This window comes from Bipolaris victoriae (genome assembly GCF_000527765.1).
Source record: "Bipolaris victoriae FI3 unplaced genomic scaffold scaffold_76, whole genome shotgun sequence".
Classification (NCBI taxonomy): Eukaryota; Fungi; Ascomycota; class Dothideomycetes; order Pleosporales; family Pleosporaceae; genus Bipolaris; species Bipolaris victoriae.
In genome coordinates this window covers 96,704-110,289 of record NW_014575316.1, presented here as the reverse complement: position 1 = coordinate 110,289, position 13,586 = coordinate 96,704, and the positions used below count along the sequence as shown (strand labels likewise).

The window sequence follows — 13,586 nt, the reverse complement described above, 5'->3', positions numbered from 1 at the left end:
TCACTTGGAAATCTTGTCCTGCTCATGTACATGCTTGATCTGATGCTGTTGCACCTCCCTCTCAACCGCCTGTTTTCTCAGCGCCGCAATCTTATCGTCAATCATAGCAATGTCGGCTTCAACTCTCAACAGCTTCTCTTGCATCATCTTCTCGTAGTCCTCATCGCTCAAGACTTGCATTGGACTCCACCAGCTCTTTGCGATTTTGTCCATTAGCGTCTCCTTTGGCCTTTCTTCACCCTTAGCTTTTAATTCGGCCAGTTCCTGAAGTTGCCCAGAGTTTCTCGCATCCAGGTAGTTGTACCCGTTCTGTCCTAGCCAGCCTACTAAACTGAATACTATGGTTCCGGGGATAACGTTTCGGGGACCTCGAAACAAGAAACCAAGAGTGAAGCCGGTTGATCCTCCGGCAATGGTAGAGGCGCGGACTTTTTCCGAGGGAGATGGATTCAGGTCATCACGAGGGTAGATGGGGGTACCTCGAGTAAGGTTCCACCAGTTCAGGAGACCACTCTGGTTGAGGAGTGAGGTACGGAAACCCCAGAACGTTGATCCAAGGGCGAACCACTGGGCTCCTGATGCGATGGAAAACAAGACGGGTGTCTGGGTGCGGACTGTGCCGTATAAAGCACCGATTACCGTACCGGGAATTGCTGTACTAGATTAGTTGTGTGCGCATTTCCCTAAATAGAGTTGGGCTGGAATTAAGTTGAATGGTAGGAAAGAAAAGCAAAACATGATATTTGTGTCATTGTCCCGATCCGGGGATAATGTATATGCATAGAGTAAGGGAAATGGCAAGGCGAAAATCCCAAGGGGTAGTTTGTGTCTCGATGTCTGATGGGACAGCCACGATGGCAAAGTCGCAAGCGTACAACAGACGAGATTACGTCAAGAAATGAGTCGAGCAAATACGTACCTGAGGCTCCACCGACCAAGGCGGCCTGTCTGGCAACCTCGAGAGGCTGTGTGACCTGGGCTGGGTCATGTTTGCTGGTCATCACTCTCGCATGGATGCGACACACAAGGAGGCGATGCAGGGCAAGACGAGACAGTAGGGATCTAGAAGCGGCTTGCGCAGTTGCATGGATGTGAAATGGATTTTGGGGATGACATAAGCGAGGCCCAACGGACGCACAGCTTAAGATTTCCGTTCGGGAAAGAAGAACTCACCCCACACACGAAACTACGGACACACCCCCGCAGCCAGAAGAACAACCCCGACCCAGAGTAGAAGACGCTCTTAGCACTCGAACCAGACAGCGCGCGGAAAAAACCCTTACGCGCGTAGTCTGCTAACCCGCAATCATGGGTGAGTTGCCTTGGGCTGCGCAAAGTGCGGCCGTCGCTCGCGAGCCGGCTTTTTTTGCCCCGCTTTGTACTGCGACGACAAAAGAGACGCAAATGGCTAACGGTGGTTTTTTGCAGCGCCCAAGAAGAAGGAACAGCAGAAGATGTCCCTGGGAGACTTCCTGGGAGATCAGAGTACGCCCCTCCCCCTTCACCGACCCGCCCCAGGCGCCACAGAGGACTGACTGAACGCAGCGCTGGGATCATGGGCTGACGAGATGGAGGATGCGCCAATGCCAGGTGAGTTTCGCCATGTCGCACTCTGCAGTAACCTCGAGTACTAACTTTTTTGCAGGCACTGGTAAAATATACCCCGCCGACACTCGCGGCGCAAATATGCCTCATTCCGCATGCTGACGTTGCCGTAGGTGCTGGTGGCCGCTCCGGATATGGAGGTGACAGGCCCACATTCGGATCTGGAGGTGGCTTCGGTGGTGACCGCGGTGGTAGCTTCGGTGGGTAAACGTCTGCAAGACTTTGTCCTGCATGCGCTAACAACTCTTGCAGCTGACCGCGGATTCGCAACTCGCGAGGCTCTTCCTCTCCCATCCAAGCCCCCGTACACCGCTCACTTGGGCAACCTCTCCTTCGACGCCACCGAGGGTGACGTAACTGACTTCTTCGCCGACTGTGAAGTCACCAACGTACGCATTGTTGAGGACAAGCTGGACCGAAAGCCAAAGGGCTTTGGATATGTTGAGTTCGGCAGTGTAGATGGACTGAAGAAGGCTCTTGATCTCTCTGGCACATCATTCCAGGGCAGAAATATTCGCGTCAGCGTTGCTGAGCCTCGTACGCTGCACACCCATTCTACCATCTGGAAAACTTACTGACATCATAATAGCCAAGGACCGCCCAGAGGCCCGCGATATCTCTGACTGGACTCGCAAGGGACCACTCCCCGACCTTCCAGGCCAGCGCAGCAACTCAGGACGTGGTGGTTTCGGCGCGGGTCGCGACCGTGGCTTCGACGCAGGATCAGATGCTGGTGGCGAACGCAGCGAACGTCGCCGCCCACCTCCATTCGAGAGTGACGGTAAGTCTCGTGATTTTGGCAACTGGGAGCGCCGCGGCCCTCTCTCGCCAGCTGCTGCACCTTCTCCCAGTGAGAGCGGCCGCACGCGAGGCTTCGAAGGAACACCCCGTGAGGGACGCAGACAGTCCCCAGCTTGGGGTGAAGGTCAAGGCACCGAGGGCTCACGCGGACCCCGTCGTGAGTTCCAGGAGAGACCGCATGTTGAGAGGCAGCCTACTGCTGCAGAGGCCGACAACCAGTGGCGGTCCCGTATGCGCCCTGATGCGCCAGTCAAATCGCCTACATCGACACCCGATGTCAGCACACCATCTTCGCCAGCACCTGCGCCTGCTGCTCCTGCAGGCAGACCCCGCCTGAACCTGGCTAAGCGAACAGTCTCCGAGGCCCAGCCAGGCCCCGAATCCTCCACTCCTTCAGACAAGCCCAACCCCTTCGGTGCTGCCCGTCCCATTGACACTGCTGCGCGCGAAAGGGAGGTTGAAGAGAAGAGGCAACTGGCCCTCCGTCAGAAGAAGGAGGCCGATGAGAAGGCCAAGGAAGAGCGCAAGGCAAAGGAAGCTGCCGAGAAGGCCGCACCCAAAGATTCAGCACAGCCTACCCCTACCAGGAAGGACGAGAACAGCACAGAGGAAAAGCCCAAGGCCAACTTCGAGATTCTCCAGCGTGTTGATGAGGGTAGCTCGGCCGGTCAAGACGAGGACGCCCAGGGCGAGATTGTTCAAGACAAGGCTGTCAAGCCACAAGAGGTTGTCCGTGACCCACCAAAGTCTGAGGCAGGTTCATGGAGGAGACAGTCCAACACCCCTGCTACGCCGGCTACCACCACCGAGACCATGGATGAGGATGGCTGGAGCACCGTCACCAAACCGACTAAGAATGTCAAGAACAACCGCCGCGGTGGAGGCGCGCCAGCTCGCGCAATTGCGTCTTAGGTAGGCGTATCCACTGTCTAAGGCTGGCCCGGCATTCCGTCTGGCCCTGATATTATATCCGGATGATCGCAGCGCATTTGAAACGGCGTGGTGGAGTCCTTTGCTTTCTAGGCCTGTGCTGTCTATCGCAGCTATGATTTGTTGGGCGGTCCTTCGTATTGTTGCATCCGTGCACTACATGGTCTTTTGCCTTATGCTTCGACGGCCTTGTTCATCCAAGCGCGATTTGCAAGGCGCCCCGTGGCTGCTCAACCGCTGGGACGTATTATGAGCTTTCTTTCCTTTACACCCGATAACGAGGTTATCTCCTTGACGCTTCTCGTCTACAAAAGTATTGGTCTTTCCTCTTGGACCCTGCGGATCCGGTAGAACACAGGACATGCCATATTTTCCCCAATATTCCCCTTGCATGCGGTTCGGCTGTTGGTATGGATGAGCCATGCTCACTAGTCGGTTTCCTATGATGGACCTTTTTGTTCGGTATGACATGAGAAGAGTGTGTAAACATGTATTTAGCTGCGACTAGATTATGAAAGGATCATCCACTCCACTCAGACACATCATTTTGAGCTTGCTTGTATTCAGGTCTGGAAACATTGCGTGCACTCTGCCTTAGGTCTGCATACTATCGTGACGGTCATGGTAAGCAATTGGACACAGATAAACCCCATACCAAAGAATGGTACGCCCCACTAATGTATACAGATGTAATTGTAATGGTTTAGTGAGGTGGTTTGCAGATAACGTTGAGTCGTAGCACTAAGGCACGATGATCGCCGCTATCCGACAGGGTTCAATCATGCATGATCCTGGTCTGTCCGCCACCATACGTCAGATGCGCTGAGTCTGTGTTCCAACTCCGACATCCTGCTTTAATAGCAACCGAATCACCAACTCCATTTCCTGACATTCCCCACAACTGCAATTCATCACACGGCCCCTTTGCATCAAGAACATGTACATTTGAGTAGTGTTTCCAACTCGACGACATCAAGGACCCCTGCTTGTCTTGTGTTTGAACCCTGAGTTGAAAGTCTATTTGTGTGGATGTACACTAGTACTGTGTCAGAAAGATAGAGACGACAAGCGGCATCATGGGTTCCAAGTCCGCATCGCCAGGGCCAAGTGCAAAGCCAGCAACACCCGCAAAGCAGGCGAGGTCCCGGAAAGGCACTCCGCCCAGTCAGGCTGAACAAGGAAGGGCTGGCTCCGCGGGAGGTGTCGTTTTGCCAAAAGGGAAAGTAGCGAGAGCATCGACTTCACCAGCAAAGAAAACTGCACCAGCAGCAGTTCGACCCTCAGTTGATACAGCTGTAGCCGAAGCAAAGACCCCGAGAAGAAAGCCCAGGAAACTCAACAAAAGTCCCACCTCAACCCCTATTAGCACCCCACCGTCCCCGACTCGCACCAACATATCGAAAGGGAGCCCTTCTTCCTCCGAGCTTGAAGCCCTGAAGGCACGAGTCAGGGAGCTGGAAGCAAAGGTCGAGGAGTTGTACAAGACAGGTGCGATTTCAGACGCCCGCTCAGGCCGCTCACCCCGGCGAAGAGGCAAAGGACGAAAGGCTTCAACTACTACTGTTCAACTCACTCGCACCAACACGAACACAAGTGACGCAAGCATCAACAATGCAAGAGTCCAAGAAGTCGTCGACGATGAAGAAGACGCAGACGAAGAACTCGTCCGTCTAGAAGGCGAACTCGAAGTCGCCCGTCAAGACCTCGAGCACTACCGCCCCAGAACCCGGCGTGCCAAATCCGACGAGACCGAGTACGTCGAGGAAATCCCCCGACGCGCCAGCAACGGAGGCACAGAGCGACAAGTCACTCTCAGCGGCAGCTACCGCATCCCGATCCCCGCCTCAGTCAACCTCGAAGACGTCCAAACAATCAAATCCGGCGTCTCAGCCGCCCAAAACGTCGCTCGTTCATTCCTCGAACAACGTCGTGCTGCCGCCGCTGCCGCTCGCGCAACGCAAGAAGCCCAATCTCCATCTTCAGCATCAACAACGACAAGAGTGCCAGCGTCCAAGACGCGGCCCCAGCGCAGCATGAGTTCGAATCTCGAAGTTGCGGTGGATAATCGTGGGGGGAAGCAGAGCTGGAGCGATTGGATTGGCGGGTATAGTATGGCTATTACGAGGGCGGTGAGTAAGATTGAGCATGAGGCTGCGGTTGAGGCGCAGATAGCGCGGGGGAATGGTGGTGGCGGTGGTGGTGGTGGTGCGAGGAGGACGAGTGTGCCGACGTCGAAGAAGATGGCGGGGAAGAGGCCTGCTGCGAGGGCTACGTTGAGTGGGGAGCAGGTCCATGGGCTTATGAGTTGAGGTGGGTATGTATGATGTTGATGGGCTAATACTGGGGTGTTTAAAAATATACACGGTATGTTAGAATTACATGTCAAAAAGAAAACAGCTTCCTGGGAAATATACTTGATTATTAGTAAACCGAAAAAATGGAGTTGGCATATATATTTGATGACAGACTATTTACAAGGAAGTATGCTCTGACACTGCGTTTTTCCTATCACACATCAACTTTACTGCTTCACATCAATTGGTGTACCGCTCTGCTCCCCACTCTTCAAGCAACTCTCCAAAATCTCCAAATCCTTCAAAGCCTCCTCGGGACTCTGCATCTCATTCCGCTTCCCCTCCTCCAAACTCTTCGCCCAAGCCTTAATCTCCTGCTTCACGCCATTCCCCTCATCCGGAAACTCCTTGGTCTGCTCCTCTTCCTCCCCCTGTCTCTTAACCACAACCTTGCCCCGCGAAACCGTCACCACACCCTTCTCACACGCAACCACATACTCGGACCCTTTATCCGTCGTCCCTACAGAAATAGACAGAGTGCCCGAACTGCCATTCTCAAGCTGTAAAACCGCATTCAGCGTATCCAGAGGCGGAAGATGCTCCTGCAATTGCGCCGTAAAGGCACTAACCCGCTTAACCTTCTGTCCGGCACCTTGCAACAGCAAGCGGGTAGCAGCTACAAAATGGATACCACCGTCTAGTACGAAGCCGCCTTGGTGCTCGGGCTTCTTGCGCCACTCCGTCTCGTAGTACTTGCTGCCGACGGGGACAGGGAACATGACGCGAACGCGGAAACTAAGCACTCGGCCGAGAGAGGCGAGTTGCTGCGAGGCCCAGATGTACGAGTCGATGAAGCGGAAGTTCTCGGCTACGGTGTAGGTGGCGGATGTGTTGGCGGAATTGGAAGTCCAGGCGAGGAGGGAGGAGGCGGTGCTGAGGTCCTTGGCTATGGGTTTCTCGGCGAAGACGTGTTTTCCGGCTGCCAGGGCTTTTTTGATGTAGTCTGGTTGGGCGGGGATGGGTAGACTTTTTGTTTTCTCGTACGTTAGAATTGGTAGGTTACAATTGGGATATGTTGTACTCACGCGATTACTACGCCTTTGATGTCGTCTCGTTTTAGCAAGTCGTCAAATTTCTTTCCGTCTTGGTCGTCGCTGTATAGATCTATGCCTGAAAGCTTTTCGGAGAGGGATTGGGCTGATTTGAGGGAGCGCGAGTAGACTGCTTTTAGACTCAAGACGGGGGCATCTTGGATGGCTGGGAGGTGTTCTTCTTTGGCGAAGATGCCACTGCCGATGAGTGCGATTCCAATTGCCATTTTTGATTGTGTTTATCAAGTCTGACGAGGGTGATATGAGAAAGCAGTTTGAGATGAATTGGAAGCCTCAGTTCAGTCTATAAAGTCGTCTTTCTACGACTGTACTGCGGCTAAATGGCAATTTGTGGTCGATGATGGCATTCTTTTCTTCCAATTGAAAAGGCGATGCGACTTGTAGCGGGGTATGTTCTCGCTCCCCCACGATGGCCATGACGTCGGGAGCCATTCCGCATTTGGCAGACGTGACAGTCGTGCGTCCGCGGACTCTCAACGTACATAGTCTTGATGCACTTTCGATTGTACAAATAGCCGTCTTCTGCACCCACATTTTTTCTCAATTCGTGTCTCAATGCCGTTTGAGACCGCTGGAGAAGTACTTCGTACCATAGTCACGCGGTTTCTTACCAATGCCTCTGTGCGCATAAGTACTACTGGCAATGACACAAGTATTGCCGATGATCAATTCTTGGACATCTTTTATCTCCCCGTATTCTGTATCTTGGCAACTAGTTTAAAGACACAGAAATAGCTCCGTGATGATTACGAATGCCTTTTGATGCTTGACTCCCCGGGTTTGGCCCATGGTCTTCTGGAACACCTTTCGCAGATACAAGATCTGCCATGTGTTTCGCATCAAGAAAGTTGCTCCACTAACACGCCACCCCCAATCCAGATCAACATGAACCCTTTGGCGCTACCCGCAATCCTGCAGTACTTATTTACCCCAGAGATTTGCAAAAATATGCAGGATCGAATTCCATAGGGATATATTGGAGCCAAGTTTTTCTAGCCGCTGCCCTAGGATGCGGCTTAAAGCAGGGGTGGAACGTTGCATCAACTTGCAACGACAATCGCATTCGATACCTGGAAGCTTTGGCATCCAACGCTCACAACCCCATTGGATGCCTCACCGTTACAAAGCAACTGCCGAAGTGATGTTTTGCAGGACAAGCCTACGCGTACCGTGGCTTAAACCGTGTGGCCATCTAGGCTGCTTTCCCGCAGAATGTTCTGACGTACTGAAACACAAAGTGCGTTGGAGACGGCTAATCCCTGGTGGCTCCCCAACAAAGCCCATGTCACCGGCAGTTGACTTTCTAGCGATTATCGCTAAAGGACGATCATGATTGACGAGAGATCGTCCCTTGGGGTGCTTCAGCCTAGTTTCGTGGACTCTAGGTTCTGCCCTGACCGTTTTGGTGCTGTATGTGTGTGTGCGTGCGTGGGGATGGCCTGAGGTGATAAGGCGGGAGGGCCCAGATGGAATAGTAGAGCTGGTCTCGTTGTTCATGGTGCTTGTCTCGTTCGTTGTGTATCTTTTATTTCTATTTTCTTAGACGCAAGTCGTCTTTTTTCTTTTTGACAAGCTGCTGGCAGCATTTCTTCTTCTTCTATTTCGCTACGAGGTAACTATTGTTGTTAGCAGATAGTCAATATGGGTTTCGGTGTTCTTGATGACCCTCATATGGCGGCTCCCCCTGGGACGTCGACCATCAATGACTCTGGCTCATCTGGTGAGCTTGACAAGTTGCGTTTCTGAAGTAGACAATGCTGACTGCGTGCTAGTCGATTCGAAAGTCGACTCGAGCTACTTGAAGCGCGATGGGGACATTATCTTGCAACCACAGCCATCAGACAGTCCAAACGATCCATTGAACTGGTAAGCCTTGTTTGTGCTTGTATTTCGACCTCCATTGACGAGTCCAGGTCGCCAATAAGAAAGGAGTGCATCATGGTTCTTCTTGCTTTCAGCTCCGGCGTGACAACAGCGTAAGTTCTTCAATCATGATCTGTTCTTCACATACTGATACCAGCATAGCCTCGGACCAATGGTGACACCCGGTCTCCCTCTTCTCGCAAAGAAGTACAACGTCAGTATTGACATGGTTTCGAGTCTCATCATCGGATTTCTCGCTTTCTGGATCGGCTTCACGACGTTCTTTACCGCTGCTGGAGCAAATATCTGGGGCAAGCGTCCATTCTTCGTTATTTCGACAGTGGTTCTCCTCGCTACTAACGTTTGGGGATTCTTTGCCAAGGTATGTTGGAATGCAAAGTAGTCGTTCGGTCATCGACTTACTTCAGGATAGTCATTTGTTTCCCTCGCCGTCATGCGTGTCATACAGGGTATCGCGTCGGCTCCTCTCGAGACGCTTGTCACGTCAACGGTATCAGACATGTACTTTGTCCATCAGCGAGGCACACGTATTGCAGTATGGGGTTGCATGTTGTCTGCTGGAGTGCTGCTTGGGTACGTTTCTCTTGCAATTCCGAACCTGTGTACCCGGCTGATAATCATCCAGTCAAGTCATCGCCGGCGCAATCATTGAAAACGTCTCCTTTGAAGCCACCTTTGGTATCTCAGCGCTCATCTTCATACCCATTCTCCTCGGCATATACTTTTTGATTGTAGAAACTACATACTACGGTCCACGCCCCACGCCTGGGAAGCCCGGGTTTGGTGGAAAAGACGACGATTCCATTGCTGAATCCATGGCTGAACGCGATGAGCCCAAGCATGCATATAAAAGCCAACTCGCCATCTTTCGCGGTCGCATATCGCCTGAATCTTTCTGGAAGAACGCATGGAAGCCTGTGCCCCTGATTGCTTACCCTGCCGTGCTGTTCAGCACCATCGTGTACGGATCGTACTTTACCTGGCTCCTGACCATCTCCGTCCTCTCCGTCGGCGTCTTCTCCGCACCCCCTTACTTGCTGAGCCCCGCCCAAGTCGGCCTAACCAATCTTCCTCTCCTCGCCGTTTCTCTCATCGGCTCGCCGCTCTCCGGCTGGACCGCCGATGCAATTGCAAAGTTCATGGCACGCCGCAACAAAGGCGTCTTCGAGCCCGAGTTCCGCCTCACGCTCATGATCCCCGCCACCATCTTTGCAACAGTCGGTTTCCTGGGCTTTGGAATCAGTGTGTCGCGAGGCTTGCCGATGGTGTGGCCCCTTGTCTTCATGTCGATTCACTCGTTGTCTGTGCCGTTTGCTTCGACGGCAAGTCTGACTTACGTCATTGATTGCCACCCCCGCGATGCTAACCAGGCGTTTGTCACTATTAACTTTACAAAGGCTGTGTTCACGTTCATCGCGACGACGTATGCAAATGGTATCATGGCCAAGGTGGGGCCGAGGGCGGTGTTTGATGGTATTACGCTTATCAATTTGGGTATTTGCATGCTTACGATTCCGGCGTATGTGTATGGAAAGAGGTTTAGGAGTTTGGTAAGTTTATTCTTTTGTTTTTGTGTGTTGGTGGGTATAGGGTTTTCGCTGACAGTGTGGAATAGATTGCTAGAAGTTCTTTTGGAAAGAAAATCTCCGGTTAGAGGCGAGATGACGTGGATGCGAAGTGGAAGTGCGGTGTGGGAGGCTATACACAAGACACGGATGGAATGTGGTATATTCATGCGCTTACGTACACATGGTTCATATATGCACGGTTTCTTTTCGTACAATCGATGGTTTTGCTTTATGCTGTGGTGTTTGCCGTGTTGCGAGGAACTTCTCATGGGAGCCCAGTATTGCAGGATAGAAGAAGTACCAGTAATCTACATGTTGCAACTCGTTCATCAACCTCATGTAGGCTAATAGCATCTCCAAGAATACCCAAGAAGTACTTTTAAACTAAGAAGTAGTACATAACCTTACTCATCTAAATCGTGGTCCGTGAGCCCAGCTTCGAGAAGCCTAGCCGCCGCATACAAAACAACACAAATAGGACAACGACACGAGGGGACTCTTGGCTAGATCACATTCACACGACTAAAAGTTTCCAATTTTTTAGAAAGTTTTACATTTCTTAATTTGTATACCCTTGAGGGTAGTACTCTAAAGTCATATCTGGCATCTCCAGATGTGCATTCTCAGAGAGAGAGTGGGCGGGGTGGGGGTCCATCCAGACCAGATCATTCCAGATCATAGTACCCACCCTTTGCAACGAGAGAACCCATAGGTCTCGCCCATTTCCGAACATCGCAATGTCGAATAAAAGAAGTAAACCCAATGAAAAAGAACCGAAATACTCCTAGCGCCTTTTGTACCCCTCCAAGTGGTCGTCTCTCCCCTTCTTTTTTTGAGGGGAATTCCTTTTTTTGCTCGCCAAAACGTCCAAGTTCTATTCGCACTGATAAAATGACGTTGGCAACCGCACACACACAAAACGACCAGCGTCCGCGCCGCGAGAAAGGAGGAGGGGTGGGATATGTCATAAAAATGTTTCTCGCTTCAAGTACAGGAGATCAAAAAAGCAAATGAAGAAAGAGAGGGATTCTTCAGTTTGTGACTCTCCGGATGGCGTCGCCTGGTCTCGGCATGACTTGTCTTTGGGAGGAGAACATTTGCGACATGGACTGTTGTTGGTGGGGCGACATGGAGATGGTGTAGCGTGGGCTGATGGGCGAAGTCAGAGACGACTTGCGGGCGGCTGAGTTGACGCTGGTTGTGATTGAGATGGGAGAGGGTGTGGGTGTGGATGAAGTCGCGGTCTTGAGGAAGACGCGGGCGGGGGGGAACTGGCTGATCGGAGGCATGATGTGTGGTTGAGAGAGTGGCGGTCTAGGCCTTGTGTGGGATACAAAAGATTGAGGTTGGTATCGTTGGAGTAGTAGATGAATGCGCGTTTAATATGTGAGTGTGCTTGGGTGTGGTAGAGGTATTTTCGAGAAAAGGGTGACGTTGATGGTGGTTGATTGATGGAGGGTAGTGGATTCCGCTATTCGGGCCTTTGGGCACTCGATGATGTTATTTGAGTGTGAGTCGTACGTAGTGGGTTGCAGGGAGAGAGAGGATAAAAAGCAAGCTAGATAGGGTAGGGGAGACGAGGGCTGATCATATTATATATTGGTGAGTCGATCCAATCTTGACTCACCCTCCAGCTCGTCCGTCCGCCCATTACCCTTGACCCACCGCCGACACACACGATCTGTTTCCGCATCCTCGGCGTAAAGCCCGCGCCAGAGTCACGAGCCGGCGCCCCGGTTCTAGTGTGCCATGCACAGGCGAGGTTAACTGGGCCGGATATGACATGTGATGTGAAGGCCACACCGTTTGGAGCTACCACACTTATGGCGGCCAAAAGGTTATAGGTCACCCCACATGCAACCCACCTACCGATGACTTGCCCCCATACTCCACAGACTACCTAGTATACACCCAATGCCTGCACACGGTGTCGCGCAGAAATCCGCGCTTTCCCAACCATGGGGGCCCAGTCGGCCCATCCCCCTCGTCCACCCACCTGTATTGGTTCCGGTGTGTGCGTGCAGATGGACATATCCGGTGTATGCAGCCTTTTCCCCTCATCCCTCTCCTCCCCTTATCCGGTGAATTAGCTTCCAGCACCCAGCATATCCGGCTGCCTGAGCAAGGCACCATTTCCGCATCGCGTGAGCAAGGCGAGAGAGAGGGAAAAACCGGCGCGACCTTTTCCGTCTTGCGATATTTTTCCCAACTTGTTTCTCTATCTTGATCTTGATCTCTCTCCTCTTTCCCCATCGTACTACTGCATGTCTCATACTGCAAAACACTCTAGCTCCCGCTGTACACATCCCCGGCTCCTTGGCTCACTCAATCTCAAAGGCGTGATGCGACGATGCGCAGCCTGTGCCTTTACACCACCACCACGACCAATTTACCACCAGTCTAAACCCACGCCCGCATTGCATGGGATCCAGTCTCTCCCATAGGACAACCCCCCAACCTGACACAGAAACAGCACATGCATTCCTCACCGCCGTTGTGCGCATACGTACGTGCAATGCGACTACGCGGGGGAACAATGTGGGAGGGGGGTGGGAGAGAGAAAGAGGCGTACGTATTGGCAGCCGCCAGTCCAGTAACCTTGCGCACGTCAGACAATGACAGTTGCACTTGACCCTCCAAAAACCCCATTGTAGTAATCGCCCAGATCCCCCCACCATCTCGGACGCCCACGCCCCTCCCGCCTCTAACGCGACGATCCTCTCTCTCCCTTTCCCTTTAACACCAAGACATACGGAACAAACACGCATACACCTTACCTCCCCGTCCTTTCCTACCGCCCAAATCGAGGCCAAGCCAGCCAAGTCCGCTCCGCATAGTGTGGGCGGATACACAAGATACACTACCTGAAGCTGTTTCTGTGCGAGGCCAGGACGCTGGGACCCCGCCTCCCTTTCTTCAGGAGTTGTGGCCCTCTTAATCACATTCTTAAATACTCTGACACTCTGACAGCTAAACTGGGTCCTTGTTGCTTGCTTGCTTGCTTGGCCTCATGCAACAAGGACCCTACGGTTACTACTGTAACCCACAGACATACACACACATACACATATGCCCAGATTAAGTAATATAGTACCAAGCCCCCTTCGATCTAACATGGTCTGTGAACCAAAGAAAAGGCTGTTTATGCAACCCAGCTGCTTGGGCCTCCGTTTGGCATGTGGGCATGTGGGGTGGTGCGAAAGGAGTCGTATCTGCCAAATCTTTTCGTGTTTGAAAGTCAGCCCCGTCTGCGTTTTGAAAAGATGCGGCAGGCTGTTGCCAAGCCTTTTTGCTTACTTTATGTTAGCCAATGTTTCGTGCTAATATTTATGTGTTCAATCACATGTAAGAAAGGACTACTAGTAAAATGATGATCGAAAAAGACTTGGGGC

At 52.3% G+C, this 13,586-nt stretch overlaps 6 protein-coding genes across 6 annotated transcripts; 3 read left to right on the top strand and 3 right to left on the bottom strand.

Moving 5' to 3' along the window:
* COCVIDRAFT_40050 (hypothetical protein) lies at nucleotides 1–1,001 on the bottom strand (the record flags this gene model as incomplete). Its single annotated transcript, XM_014698541.1, has 2 exons — nucleotides 1–653; nucleotides 920–1,001. The coding sequence occupies 2 exons, from the start codon at nucleotides 999–1,001 to the stop codon at nucleotides 1–3; spliced, it is 735 nt and encodes a 244-aa protein (XP_014554027.1).
* A 453-nt stretch (nucleotides 1,002–1,454) lies between these two features.
* COCVIDRAFT_106152 (hypothetical protein) lies at nucleotides 1,455–3,318 on the top strand (the record flags this gene model as incomplete). Its single annotated transcript, XM_014698540.1, has 5 exons — nucleotides 1,455–1,485; nucleotides 1,546–1,590; nucleotides 1,719–1,805; nucleotides 1,858–2,142; nucleotides 2,195–3,318. 5 exons carry the CDS (start codon nucleotides 1,455–1,457, stop codon nucleotides 3,316–3,318), a joined length of 1,572 nt encoding a protein of 523 aa, XP_014554026.1.
* Nucleotides 3,319–4,412: 1,094 nt separating this feature from the next.
* Nucleotides 4,413–5,645, top strand: COCVIDRAFT_18201 (hypothetical protein; the record flags this gene model as incomplete). The annotated part of the gene is made up of 1 exon (XM_014698493.1): nucleotides 4,413–5,645. One exon carries the CDS (start codon nucleotides 4,413–4,415, stop codon nucleotides 5,643–5,645), a length of 1,233 nt encoding a protein of 410 aa, XP_014553979.1.
* A 212-nt stretch (nucleotides 5,646–5,857) lies between these two features.
* COCVIDRAFT_106168 (hypothetical protein) lies at nucleotides 5,858–6,948 on the bottom strand (the record flags this gene model as incomplete). Its single annotated transcript, XM_014698539.1, has 2 exons — nucleotides 5,858–6,656; nucleotides 6,716–6,948. The coding sequence occupies 2 exons, from the start codon at nucleotides 6,946–6,948 to the stop codon at nucleotides 5,858–5,860; spliced, it is 1,032 nt and encodes a 343-aa protein (XP_014554025.1).
* Nucleotides 6,949–8,383: 1,435 nt separating this feature from the next.
* COCVIDRAFT_106139 (hypothetical protein) lies at nucleotides 8,384–10,280 on the top strand (the record flags this gene model as incomplete). The annotated part of the gene is made up of 7 exons (XM_014698538.1): nucleotides 8,384–8,462; nucleotides 8,515–8,608; nucleotides 8,656–8,718; nucleotides 8,768–8,987; nucleotides 9,039–9,199; nucleotides 9,252–10,176; nucleotides 10,242–10,280. The coding sequence occupies 7 exons, from the start codon at nucleotides 8,384–8,386 to the stop codon at nucleotides 10,278–10,280; spliced, it is 1,581 nt and encodes a 526-aa protein (XP_014554024.1).
* Nucleotides 10,281–11,225: 945 nt separating this feature from the next.
* Nucleotides 11,226–11,483, bottom strand: COCVIDRAFT_106067 (hypothetical protein; the record flags this gene model as incomplete). Its single annotated transcript, XM_014698537.1, has 1 exon — nucleotides 11,226–11,483. One exon carries the CDS (start codon nucleotides 11,481–11,483, stop codon nucleotides 11,226–11,228), a length of 258 nt encoding a protein of 85 aa, XP_014554023.1.
* Between the last annotated feature and the right edge of the window lie 2,103 nt (nucleotides 11,484–13,586).